Source organism: Phaenicophaeus curvirostris, chromosome 3 (genome assembly GCF_032191515.1).
Source record: "Phaenicophaeus curvirostris isolate KB17595 chromosome 3, BPBGC_Pcur_1.0, whole genome shotgun sequence".
Lineage (NCBI taxonomy): Eukaryota > Metazoa > Chordata > Aves > Cuculiformes > Cuculidae > Phaenicophaeus > Phaenicophaeus curvirostris.
In genome coordinates this window covers 71,028,513-71,041,155 of record NC_091394.1, presented here as the reverse complement: position 1 = coordinate 71,041,155, position 12,643 = coordinate 71,028,513, and the positions used below count along the sequence as shown (strand labels likewise).

Here is a 12,643-nt window from a genome sequence, read left to right as displayed (position 1 = left end):
CAATAAGCATTAAAATATAAGCCACCCTTCCAAAGTTGCATCACCTTATTTCCTGGGACTTTGTTTAAAGTCAAATCTAATTTCTTTCTTATCTGGAGAAAGGCTGATTCTACAGCCATAGCATAACTTCAGGAATTTAAAAAAGTGGTTAAGTAGTCTATTTGAAGAAATAATGGTCTCTTTTCATTTGAATCCTGGTTCATGATTTCTTTGTGAGCCCAAGAGCTCTTTCATAACATTAAACTTACGTTTACATTCATGTAGAAAAAACCAAAAATTAAAATTGTTTTTAAGAGTTTCAGTTTGAAGTTGTAAGAGCCAGCAGCTTAGACTTTAATTCAAAAAACTAGCAATTATGTTTTAGAAACAGTAATAGAGTTGTAGTTAAAAGCTGAAGTGCACTTAGGGAGGTATAAAAGGATGTAATGGGAGGAATCATAAGCCAGTTGTGTTGGGTTTCAAGAAGCAAACCAGTTGTTGTGTCAGTCACACACAGTCTGCTGCTTTTAAATCGAACCTCTAGAATTACTTTAGAGCCTGGCTGATGAGGTAGTAAAAAGGTCACAATTCTGAAATTTTGGCTCCTCTTCCAAGAGATCATTTTACTGAATCTCTGCCATGCTCACCTCGCACAGAAAGAATATTTTTCATAGTCAGAAAATTGACATTCATTATCTGATCAAGCAAATGATACTGTGGCAATTTTTCCACATTATATTCCCATTGCATCCGTCTAACAAGACAAGATTTATAATTCCTTTGGCTATTTTTCCTAAAACTTCATTCCTTTCTTTCATAGAAAATTCAAAATTATCTTGCCCCACTCTTCTGTATTCTCCATCATTGAATTTCTTTATATTCTATTGTCCCCGTATCATGCTGGAACACACTCTCTGTTTCACCCAAACCACAAACCCGATTTCACATCTCTCTGAATTAGTCTCATCTAACTGATCACTTGTATTTCAAAGTGGTCCAGCTGATAGTTCTTTGATATTGTCTATATAACTCACAGTGACCAACACTGTCTACAGTTGACTGATAGCAGACAAGGAATGGAGTGGTCTCTGGCTTTTTCACCCTGTGAAAAGAACTGTGTAAAGAGTGTAAAGAACTGCAGTAGATTTGGTGCTGTGGTTCTTGTAGGAGTGAAGAAACTTATCCTATATTATTCCAAAGGAACGATAATAATTGACATCAGATCTGGTCAAAAGTCAGGATTCCTGTTCTTCAAGAAACACATTCTTTGTCAAAACAGTTCTTTAAAGAATTTATAAATTTTGTGGATGGCTGCTAAATCCCCCCTCAAATACATTCAAATCAGTTCTGATTCTCAAAGTGAAAAACTCTTGAGCCATAAACAACTTTGCCCCAATGTACCAGGCTTATCTGTCCCTCCAGGGCACCTCTGTCCTAGGAGACAGGCAGGAAGCTGGGCCATTTCCATGTAACTAATAACCTTTTAACTTGGACTCATACCCTGAACCTTCACCTGCAGCAGGATAGATGCTGCAAGACCTGAGCACCCAGGACAAAGGTGGCTTTTTGTGATGCTTGTGGATTGCCTGCCATACAACTTTGTTCTCCACAGCAGAGGGCTGCATCTTTTTAGTATCTGGTGCCAGCTTTGGTTTCTGGAACTTCAAAATTTAGTCTCTAACGTCAGGTTGCATCTGTTTCTGTGCTAAATGTGGCAGTAATTTGCCACAGTCATTCCAGACCGTAGCAGCCAAGACAGCGGTAGGCCTCTTGGTTCCCCTTGCCCCAACAGGGTGCTTGAAGGCTTGATGCAAGCCGGGTTACTGAGGTCTTCAGACTCCCTGCTGGAAAGCAAGTTAATAACTGGCTAGGTCCAGCATACCTAATATTTCTAACTGATCTATTACTTTTACTATCTTCATTTCTCACATAGTTTACACAGCAATGTTGCCCAAGGACCATAAATTGTGCACCCTTTACTTCAAGCAGAAATTTCATGATGTAGCGAAACACTGATATCATCTTAGTAATCCAACCAGGAAATTGGTCAGGGACTAAGCAGGTGAAACTGTCTGTCTTACAGCAGAAGTTTGTGGTGGCAATTTTGCTTTGAACATTTTCCATTCTGATAAAGCTTAATTTTTCAATTAAAAAAAAAAGATAAAACTGCAATTTGCTTATAGATAAGACACACCTAAAAGCTTTCATATTCCTAGGCATCAATGCCACAAATTTTACAGGTTATAACATTACTCGCACAAGGGTATCTGAAAATCCTGACGTCAGCTGTGGACATCTGCAAAGGCAGATATCAGTAGTTTCCTATTACTGAGAATAGTCTGTGAAAAACAGGAAAATGTCAACAGGTTCCATTTTTGCAACGCAGGATGACAAGGCAATGTTTACATAGCCTATGATGAACTTTATTTTATATAGAAATAATTACTCCCTACACTCCGTTCAAATGGTTACAAAAATAGGTAATACCACAACTATTTAACTATGTCACTGTACGTGTTGAGCATGTGGACCAAAAAATACAATCCTGCTTTTAAGCAGGTATGAGACAGAGCTGAAGCCAACCAAATCCTGTATGTTGGTAGAACTTGGCTTTAAAACAAAGTGTCAGGTCAGGGCATGGTAATTTATTACTGACTAAATAGGTGATTGTGTATAAATATTCTTGAACTACGAGATAGAATCTACTTCAGGAGAAAGGTTTGGAAGCTGAACTTCAATCATGCACTTAATTGAGTATCAGTCCCTAAGAAGATTGCTTTGAAGATTCCCAGCAGTACAAAGAAAGGCTTGAGATCTTTCCCAAAAGATCTCTTCTTTTATCAATGAGATCATTGCTAGTCATATTAATGTAATGTATAATAATCTATTGACCATTTAGTTGTACAGTGGTGTTGTTATTCATTTTTCACCATTAAAAGTTACTGAGATCAATTATTTTTAGTCACTGTCAAAATTAATATTCTAAAATCCACACACAGATGTCTTAAATCGTTCACAGAGGCTTTCAAAAAGGCTGAGAATCCATTGCTTTCATTGTAGTCTGCACTTTTATATCATAATTATCCTTTGACATGTGAAGATTTAGTGCAAAGGTCTTTGGAGAACATTTGAAGAGTTAGAATGATGCATATTTTAATTTGGCATCTAACTCATATCTGTCTTAATATATGCACCGAATGAAAAAGTAAACAGATTGCAGGCCACACTGTTTCCTTATTACAAGCCTTTCTCTTATCATAGTTTCTCATGCCATTCTCAAATCACCTAAAATCAATAAAGGGTGGTTAGAAAATATTTCTGTCTGTAGTGTTTAAGCAGGCATATAAAAGCCCAGGTGAAAGTTAGAAATTCAGAGCACCAGATCAGAGATCTTGTCTTAACAGCTTTCATCAGCAGTTTCTTTTTAAAGAAGACAGTACCTTGCAAGGAGAAAAAAATGGCAAGTTTGAACTGGAGTTATCAAGGCAACAATGGTAAAAGCTATCTTTAATAGAAAATGAGATTTATTTATAATATATTAAGCATTTCTTTCTTTCTCTTATAAAAATTCTTCAGAATTATATGGATTATTAACATATCAAGTACCCGTGTTATGTATACAGTTGGTTCCAAGAGGAAGTGTTGTGAATTCAGTATTGGTACAGAAACTGAAAAATTCAATTATTTATTTTGCTTAGGACCTGAGCACTGGCACAAGTTGTACCCTATTGCCACTGGAGACCGTCAATCTCCTATTGATATCAACACTAAGGAAGTAAAAAAAGATGCATCTCTGGGGGTTCTTCAGATCACTTGGAAGCCTTCCACGTGCAAAGAGATTGTCAATGTTGGCCATTCATTCCATGTGAAGTTTGAGGATAAGGACAGTCAATCAGGTTGGTAAAAAGGGAATCTGGAGGGGAGGGTGTGAGATGGTTTGGTATTTTTTCATTCTCTTTTTGTCTAATTTGTGTAGAAAACAAGACTAGTTGCCATTCAGGAATATTTCTATAGATGAGGGGAGGCTTGCTAATTTTGTTGTACTAGTTGGCAACACTCAGAGTGTCACAGAAGAGCCAAATTATGTTCTTTGAAATTAGGAGTTGCTGGCAAGCGTTCTTGCGTTAACGGCAAATGAACAGGTAATTTCCCAGTAGGAAACCTCCAGGATGGTCACTTATTTGGAGAGAGAAAGGTAGAAGGAAAGTTTTTAAACACAATTAAATTGTTCTTTTTTTGATCAACATACATTGGGAGATTTACATATACGTTTACTAAGTTGTTTTTTTCTTCTTCAGAGAGTCGTATTACCTTGATAGCAGAGGAGGAGTTTTCTCTGTGCTGATGTACAATATTGCAAATGCTGTGAGAACTCCAGGCACATAGTTCTACACATAACATGCAATTACAAGCGCCTATCACTGCAGCAGGAATCAATACACATTTAAGTGCTTGTAAGCAAAGAATTAATGATGATTACCAATAAACAGTGTCAATAACATCTCTGTACACCTGTGGCATCACAATCTATATTCAGAAAATGTCAAGTACCTATAACTGTTAGTTCTGTGAAGAAAGAGACCTTTAAAACACTGTCATAAATAATAAAAATTTTAGTGGGAAGAGAATTCCATGAGGTAGGGCTATTTCTTCTGCCGTTGTTAAAATCCAATTACTGATTCTGTCTAACTGCTCTTTTTTATGCATTACTTTTTCTTTCTTTTTTTTTTTTTTGAGTAGATGGTGTATTCACATATATTTCACCTGAATTTTGGAACCATATTGTGGAGTCATGCAGATATCCTATAACTAATATAGTCATATATATATACACCTATATACCCACAATTAAAATGCTCAATGACTTCAGCTTAACTTAAATGTTTAAAAATACTTTAATTTCAGAGCATGTTAACATGGAGAAAACTGCTTACAAGTTATAACATCTTTGAAATGTATAACTTGTCTATTGGGAAAACTTTATTGATTTTTTTTTTACTTTACTTCATGCATTTTCAGTGCTGACAGGTGGGCCTCTCACTGGAACATACAGATTGCAGCAGTTCCATTTCCACTGGGGCCAAATGGATGAGCAAGGTTCAGAGCACACAGTGGATGGAAGGAAATATGCCTCAGAGGTAGAGTCAATGAGAGAAAAGTCAAAGTCAAGTTTTCAAAGTCTAGTCACATATATTATTCCTAGAACATAAAAGAATCATATGTAGATAGCTTTGATAATTATTTTGGCAGTTGTGGTCAGTGCTCCTCAAATCTCTAAGCATGCTGATCACTGTAGGGTGGTTTTTTGGAGAGGAGAGGAGAGGAGAGGAGAGGAGAGGAGAGGAGAGGAGAGGAGAGGAGAGGAGAGGAGAGGAGAGGAGAGGAGAGGAGAGGAGAGGAGAGGAGAGGAGAGGAGAGGAGAGGAGAGGAGAGGAGAGGAGAGGAGAGGAGAGGAGAGGAGAGGAGAGGAGAGGAGAGGAGAGGAGAGGAGAGGAGAGGAGAGGAGAGGAGAGGAGAGGAGAGGAGAGGAGAGGAGAGGAGAGGAGAGGAGAGGAGAGGAGAGGAGAGGAGAGGAGAGGAGAGGAGAGGAGAGGAGAGGAGAGGAGAGGAGAGGAGAGGAGAGGAGAGGAGAGGAGAGGAGAGGAGAGGAGAGGAGAGGAGAGGAGAGGAGAGGAGAGGAGAGGAGAATTAATGAAGAGAAACAGGTTAAAAAGTTATCTAGTAAGGGCCCTAGCAGCTCTCAAATACATTAAATGTCTTCAGATAATGAAACAAAGTCTGTTTTACAAAAATTAAAATTCATCTCTAAAGATTTTATTTGGTTTCCGGTGTCTTAGTGTCCTGCTAGTAGTCATCAACATGCCAACAAACAATTCATGTTCAATCCATGTAATGTTGTCTTTGGCAGCTTTTTAGATTTTAGGAACATTACAACATGACAATCTAATGAGATGGATAATGTGTTTTTAATTTAGGCATTAGAAACACACAGCCAGAAGTGTGTTCCTGATACAAAATTTTCTGCTGTTGAGAGTGCTGTAGTTATCTCATTTGATACAGCCAAGATGAAAAAGGGTTGTCCCTTTAGAATTGCTTTCTGCTGTAAAGAGATTGTATGTTGTGTTTAAGCAGCAAATGATTGTTTATTGCTCTACTTTGAATCAATAATTTAAATAAGTTAAAAAGACAGAAATTCGACTTTAAAAAGTAACAGAACTTTTAAAAAAAAATCTGATTTAAAACAGAATTGTAAAATTCTGTGCATTATTTTGTAATTTCCATGTTCCGTCTCTGTAATTTAGAATCTCCTCATGATGTTTTAAGCTGTTTTTATATTTTCTGTGACTGTGTTGCTGAAATATTATACAAATCATCCTGGACTAGGCTATTGCCATAGTGTCACATAGTTGTTGAAGAATTGCTAAGTGTATTCATAGGTGAGACAACATTTTAAAAAATAATGATTTCCAAGTTCTGCAAGTTTTTTGAAATTTCTCTTTCACAAGAAAATAGCTTAAGATATAATAAGCAACACACTAGGATGAAAAAAAATCTCCTCAGGACTCTATTAAAGCAAATACTGTCAAAAAAGAAAAGTTATTGATATATATGTATTGAATATAAACCCTCTACAGCCATGACATTCATGGCCACACCATCAATCTTTTGCAGTAAATGGGACTATTGTGAGTAAATATTGCAGCATGTGTAATACAGTGATTGCACTCCTCAAAATACTATTTAATGTATTACATTTTCAAAGACATGGAAATGAAGGCATGCTCAGGAGACCGTTAGCAGTAGAGTTAGAAAAATATATGTCACTTGTAAATTGTGATTTTCCACATCCCTGTGTATTTACCCCTAAACTGCTTTCAGAAATATGTGCAGTTCTGCCTACCCCAAGATAAAGCCTGAGTATGAGTCCTGATTATGCCAGGGCAATCCAGCAGAGCACCATAAATCTTGCATTCATAAGCAAGTTCTCATTTTCGCAATCAGACCCTAAGAATGCAGAGTGGCATTTCTAACTATTTTACTCTTTTTGTGTCATTTCTTTGCAATAGAACCAGCCAAAATGATTCTCTCAATTGCTTTTCAGCTTCATCTCGTTCACTGGAATGCGGACAAGTATTCAAATGTAGCTGAGGCTTTTGACAAGCCGGATGGCTTGGCAATTGTCACTGTTTTCCTGAAGGTCAGTTACTGACATACTGAAAACACGTGTGTCTCTTCGCTTTCCTTGTCAAAACTGCAGTTAGTGGATGAGGACTAGGAAAAACATGTCTCTGTGTTAAATTGGTGGAGTTAACTGTCTCTTATTCTGATTTAGCCCATGTTGCCAGCTTTGTCCTACATGCTTCTACATCGACGTTTTACCCAAATCCACAGACGTCTCAAGAAGAGCTGTATGTTAGAGGCATGAGTGCCAGTGAGCTTGTGGTGTTTCATCCACCTTTGTAACAGGAAATGCTCACATCTTTTTGTGTTTGCTTTCCACTCCATTTACAACAATGTGAACTTTCACAGAAAGACAGTTTGAGTCACATGTACTATTACTGTCTATCAATCAGAAAAGAAAATTCTGAATCAGAACTCCAAGAAATCTTGATTCCATGCACATCACATATTTAGCCTTTTAGAACCATCTAGGAGAGGAAGAAGAATTCATTATTAAAGGACTTTTTATATTAAGGAGATATAATAAGAATATGTATTATTATACACTGATAAAATATAACTGCTTATAATTTACATTGCAAAAAAACCAAAACCAAAATACCAGCAACACTATCTCTCTGAATGCTTTCAAAGCAAATTTCAGTGATAACTACATATGATCAAAACAATCACACACTTCCGAACCACAGATTATTCACATGAATGTTCACATTACTCTGGAAAGCAGAAGCAAAACTTCTTGTTCTTTGTTCAAGAGCTCTAACTTTTGTCTTATTCATAATAGGTTTGCAGAGCTAAACTAATCAACATTTATAAAGCAAATTCCTATTCATGACTCTGTTAGAATAAAATTATTGTTATGTATTTTGGATTTTAATGTATTTTTTTATTTATAGCTTGGCTTATGCAATGAAAACCTGAAGAGTGTCTTGAAGGCCTTGGATTCAGTAAAGACTAAGGTAAACATCATCACAGCCTGATCATGATAATATACAGAGTAGCTAAATTTAAATCTCCATGGTCTCTCATCCACATGTTTGAAGACTTCATAATAATGTCAGGGTTCAGCTGAAGGAAGCTGTTGAGACATGGGAGCTGAAAGCATGTTCCTGGACATGGGTTTATGGGATCCCATAAGATATATTTGCATTTTTGGAGCTCTACTCTGAAGGCAGCTATGGGCTCTTTGTCTACAAAGTTCAAAGGGTACACAGTTCCTGATTCTACCTGATCCCATGCTTCCATCTATCTGTCTATTTAAAATTATCCCTGGTGTCCACCAGCACAAGCCTCAGAATAACAAAACTGAAGTTCCCGTCAGTAAAAGGAGGGGGAAAAGGTGAGAAGAAATAAGATGACAACTGCATATTTCTTCAGCTGTCCTGTAGAGCAGTGACTGTTCCCACCAAAGGCACAAGCTAAGCAGAGATAGAATTTGAAAACCTGAATTTTAGTGAAGCATGTTAAAAAAACAATATAGCATCTCCCACAGGATTTAAATAGGAATGTAGACTTTGATTCTGAACATGCAAATATTGTCCACCCATGTACATCCTCCCTTTAGCCTTAACACAGAGCTAAAAGTTAGTCATATACTGGTTTGCTTGCTCAGGAGCACAGAGTTCAGTGTTTTGAAAGTAAACAAAACCAAAATAACTCTTCAGTCAGTGATGACTGTACTCTTCGGTATCTGGTTTTTGTTCGCTTTTTTTTAACTATAACTCTGCTCATTGTTGGTGGTGCCAGCCTAGATGTATCTATGTCAAACTTATCACCAGGGCAAGCAGCTCTCCTCTGATGCTAGGAGGAAACATCAGTGTTTGAAATTACCTCCTCTGATTTAGGACACACTCTCTTATAGCCTGAGATGTAAATCCTGTCTAACTCATCAGTTTCATTAACCCAGCTCATCTTCCACAGGGTAAACAAGCTCCCTTTTCTAATTTTGATCCTTCAAGCCTACTGCCTAAATCATTGGATTACTGGACATACAACGGCTCACTGACTCATCCTCCCCTCCATGAGAGTGTCATTTGGATTATCCTAAAAGAGCCAATTACTATAAGCTCAGAGCAGGTACAGTATTACGAGGAACAAGACCCATCTTGTCTTTTAGTTTCAGGGGAATTCTCACTTTACATTGTATTACTGCAACTTACTAGCTTTATTTGTCTAATTTTTACTGTAAAATGAGATCTACCTTTATGCCACATTATTGCTCTTAATAAACAATTATGATCCTGCCTCATCCAGGTTAAGCCACTCACATCCTACAAAGTCTTGTGGGAACTAAGATAAGATGACTTCAGATTGTTGGAGGTGCTTCCATTTCTCTAGGAAAGGTGATTTGCTTATATGAACTTTCTTGTGCTTCCACGTTTCCCAAAGCAGAAGCCCAGCAGAAAGCTGAGTTCTTCTCATCTTCATTCCTACAAGACTCCCCCTCAAAATTCATATTCTCATTAAATCTCAGCAAAAATCCTGCCTGTGCAGGGAGTTCTGTGATGTGTCACAAAACCAAAGAGGCAGAATACAGTTTTCCATTCAGCATTATTGTAGATTGGGTAGGAGTTGTACCAATTGTTTTATTATTGCACTATTTCCTAATAAGGTCTGTAGGAAAAGCTAAATATTCCTTACTGGCTTTACCAAGGTAAGTAGCTTTCTGTTCTACACTCTTATGAAATTTATTCAGTTTAATTATTGCCACTTGTCCTTCCAAAGGTGTTTGAATTAATATCTTTCCATATAAGTCTAGTTAAGTGCTCTGTGCTTTGAATCCTTGAAAATAAAAAGCACGCTTGTAGAAATGAATTGGGTATTACAAGGATCCTTAATATTCATACAAGGTGTTATTAATTGGGCTATTCAACAGATAGGTCACATAAATTAGGTACAAATAGTTTAACATAAACAGCAATGTTTAACGTGAAGTTGAATTAGTTTGAAGGCATTGTTTTTTACTTTTGCAAATAGTGATATTTTTAATTTCTCATACCTCATGTATTTACATAGCTGATAGCACAATGGAACCAGCGTCTGAAGTTGGATATAGGGGTTAATAGGATATTCAAAGATTGTTGTACATTCCAGGACTTATGTGGCATCACAAATTCTGATTCACCACTGGATTAATTCAATATTATGATACTTTTTTTCAATAAAAAGTTAGTTGGGAAATATAACAATTTCTCACTGACATGCACTATAAAAGTGTAAAGATACATATATTCCTTCCTTCCTTATCCATTTAGTTGGCTCAATTCCGCACAATCCTGTCTTCTGCTGAAGGGGAAGCACCTTGTCCCATACTGACCAATCACCGGCAACCCCAACCACTGAAAGGCAGAGTGGTGAGAGGCTAATTCCAGACAACCAAAGCAAATCTGGAGCATAGTCTGCTCATCAAGAGCAACACATCCAAAAAAAGACCATGGAAATAAGAACTTGTGTGTGTTTTTAGCTGCAATATATCTGTCCTGCCAGAAGATGTAATTCACAGTGGCATTCAGCTGGAATTAATCCATTTCCTTCTTGTGGTAGACAACTAATGGGTTTTAATGCATGACTTTTAACAGCGAAATGTGCTTTAAATATTTTAATGAATCTGCAGATTCCCTCTAATGTACTAAGTAAACCATGGTGATAAGAAGCAAAGTAAATTTTCACAATGAAATTAATCAGTACTCAGTTTCCTACAAGTAGCGTTTATGTAACTATATGAAAGGTCTGTTGTTTTCTGCAATGTAATTCCTACTGTTAATAGCAATTACTAATGGATCATTGCTGATTTGGCTCTTAAAAAGAATGTCTTTTTCTAATTTTGCTGATATAAACTTGATTGAAATTAAATTAATAAAGAAAGCACCTTGAAATGAAACAATATTGCAATAATGCTATGCTATCAACGTTTTCAAAGAAATTGTGTGATAATTGCTGTTTCATTTCACCTGCAACACCTAATAACGAATTAGTAGACAGAAGTCCATGGAAAAATAAAGCACCTGTGTACATTTAAGTCACACACTTACAACACAAGTTTCACCATGTCTCAAGCTAAGCAGTACTTAGCTTTGCAAATGGCTCCAACAGTGACAACTGAATTATTTAATAGCCAGCAGTGGCAAAGTTCTGAAGGAGATACTCTACAAGGAACAACATAAAGCATTAGAACAGAAATACAGCTTCCAGTTGATCCCACTCTGTAATTTAAATGTTATTTGACTAAATGATGATGTGCCTTCATTAAATTACACAAGTGACTACCATCTGTCAGGGGTTTGCAGCGCGTGTTGCTACAGATATAGTTTCTTCTTTAATATTTGCATGTCTTTGACTATACAGTAAAAGCAGTGCTGTAAACATTTACAGTTCCTCACACTTCCTCCATAAAGTACAGAGAATTTGCAAATCCATGTTTCCCACACGTTCAAAAGCTGATTTGCTTTAAAGGCAAAATACTGCCTCTGCTGCAGTCAGCTGCATTCAGTGGGACATACACTTAGGTTCAATTCTTTTCAGCTAACCAGTTAGTGTATCCAGCCACTGGATCATTAAGGCCTTGGTCTGTGACTGGCTACCATAATGTAGTGGCCACAATTAGGATAACAAAACACGTGAAATGAATAACTAACATCTTGCCCAACTCATTACCTTACACCTAGTTGACTTCTATACCCTTACTGCCATGTGCCCTTAGCCTGCTAAGCATGATGACAGAAGTCAAAACACTAACATAGTTTGATGAAATGCATTTGTATAGAAGAGTGAGCACAAACTGAAGATAAGCACATGGCAGCTAAAATGTGATACTTCAGCTTAGTCTTAGACCTCCACGTTTATGAACAAGTATTTATTTCTTGTCAGAGAAGCTTCTTCTGCTAATAGTATCAATCCCTGATGCAGAATCATGAACAAAATTGGAACTCACCCATGAGTATGGGAATGAGCTCAGTCTCCACTTCTATGCTAACTAAAACCAAACAAAATAACATTCAGTCAGATATTACTTGAGAGGGCAAAAAAAATAAACTTCAGAAAGAGATCACAATGGGCACACACTTGAGCAATAGTAATAAATCTGTTAGGCAGAACAATAACTTCTTATAAGGAACTGTTTGATTCAGAGTCTCTTTGAAGAGCTCTGTAGTGTGAGCTGTATGAGGTCTGACACAAAAAATTCAAGACTAACCCTATAACTTGGGAATCAAGATTGGGAGGGGACAGACAAAGAGATGGTTATAGAACATGTTCTGACCTGTCACAGTGAGACAAAGCTTAACTCAATCACTTCACTCAGTATGAGTAGACAGACATTTAAATAGAGATGTTTTCTAATCCTCATTTGGAAAACGTCAGCATGCGAGAGTGAACAGCGAGTTAACATAAAGTTTCTTGTGAAACTGAAGATTTATGTGATGGAATCTTTTCATATTGGCTGAGGATTGTGGCCAAATATCAAGTCAGTACTCAAAGGAACCTT

General features: G+C 37.0%; 1 protein-coding gene across 1 annotated transcript; it reads left to right on the top strand.

Annotated features, from left to right (window-relative positions):
* Positions 1-2,454: 2,454 nt before the first annotated feature.
* Positions 2,455-11,503, top strand: LOC138718626 (carbonic anhydrase 1-like). The gene is made up of 8 exons (XM_069853124.1): positions 2,455-2,570; positions 3,319-3,473; positions 3,678-3,875; positions 4,999-5,117; positions 7,082-7,177; positions 8,058-8,120; positions 9,082-9,237; positions 10,416-11,503. Exons 2-8 carry the CDS (start codon positions 3,437-3,439, stop codon positions 10,524-10,526), a joined length of 780 nt encoding a protein of 259 aa, XP_069709225.1. The 5' UTR covers positions 2,455-2,570; positions 3,319-3,436; the 3' UTR covers positions 10,527-11,503.
* The last annotated feature ends 1,140 nt before the right edge of the window (positions 11,504-12,643 follow it).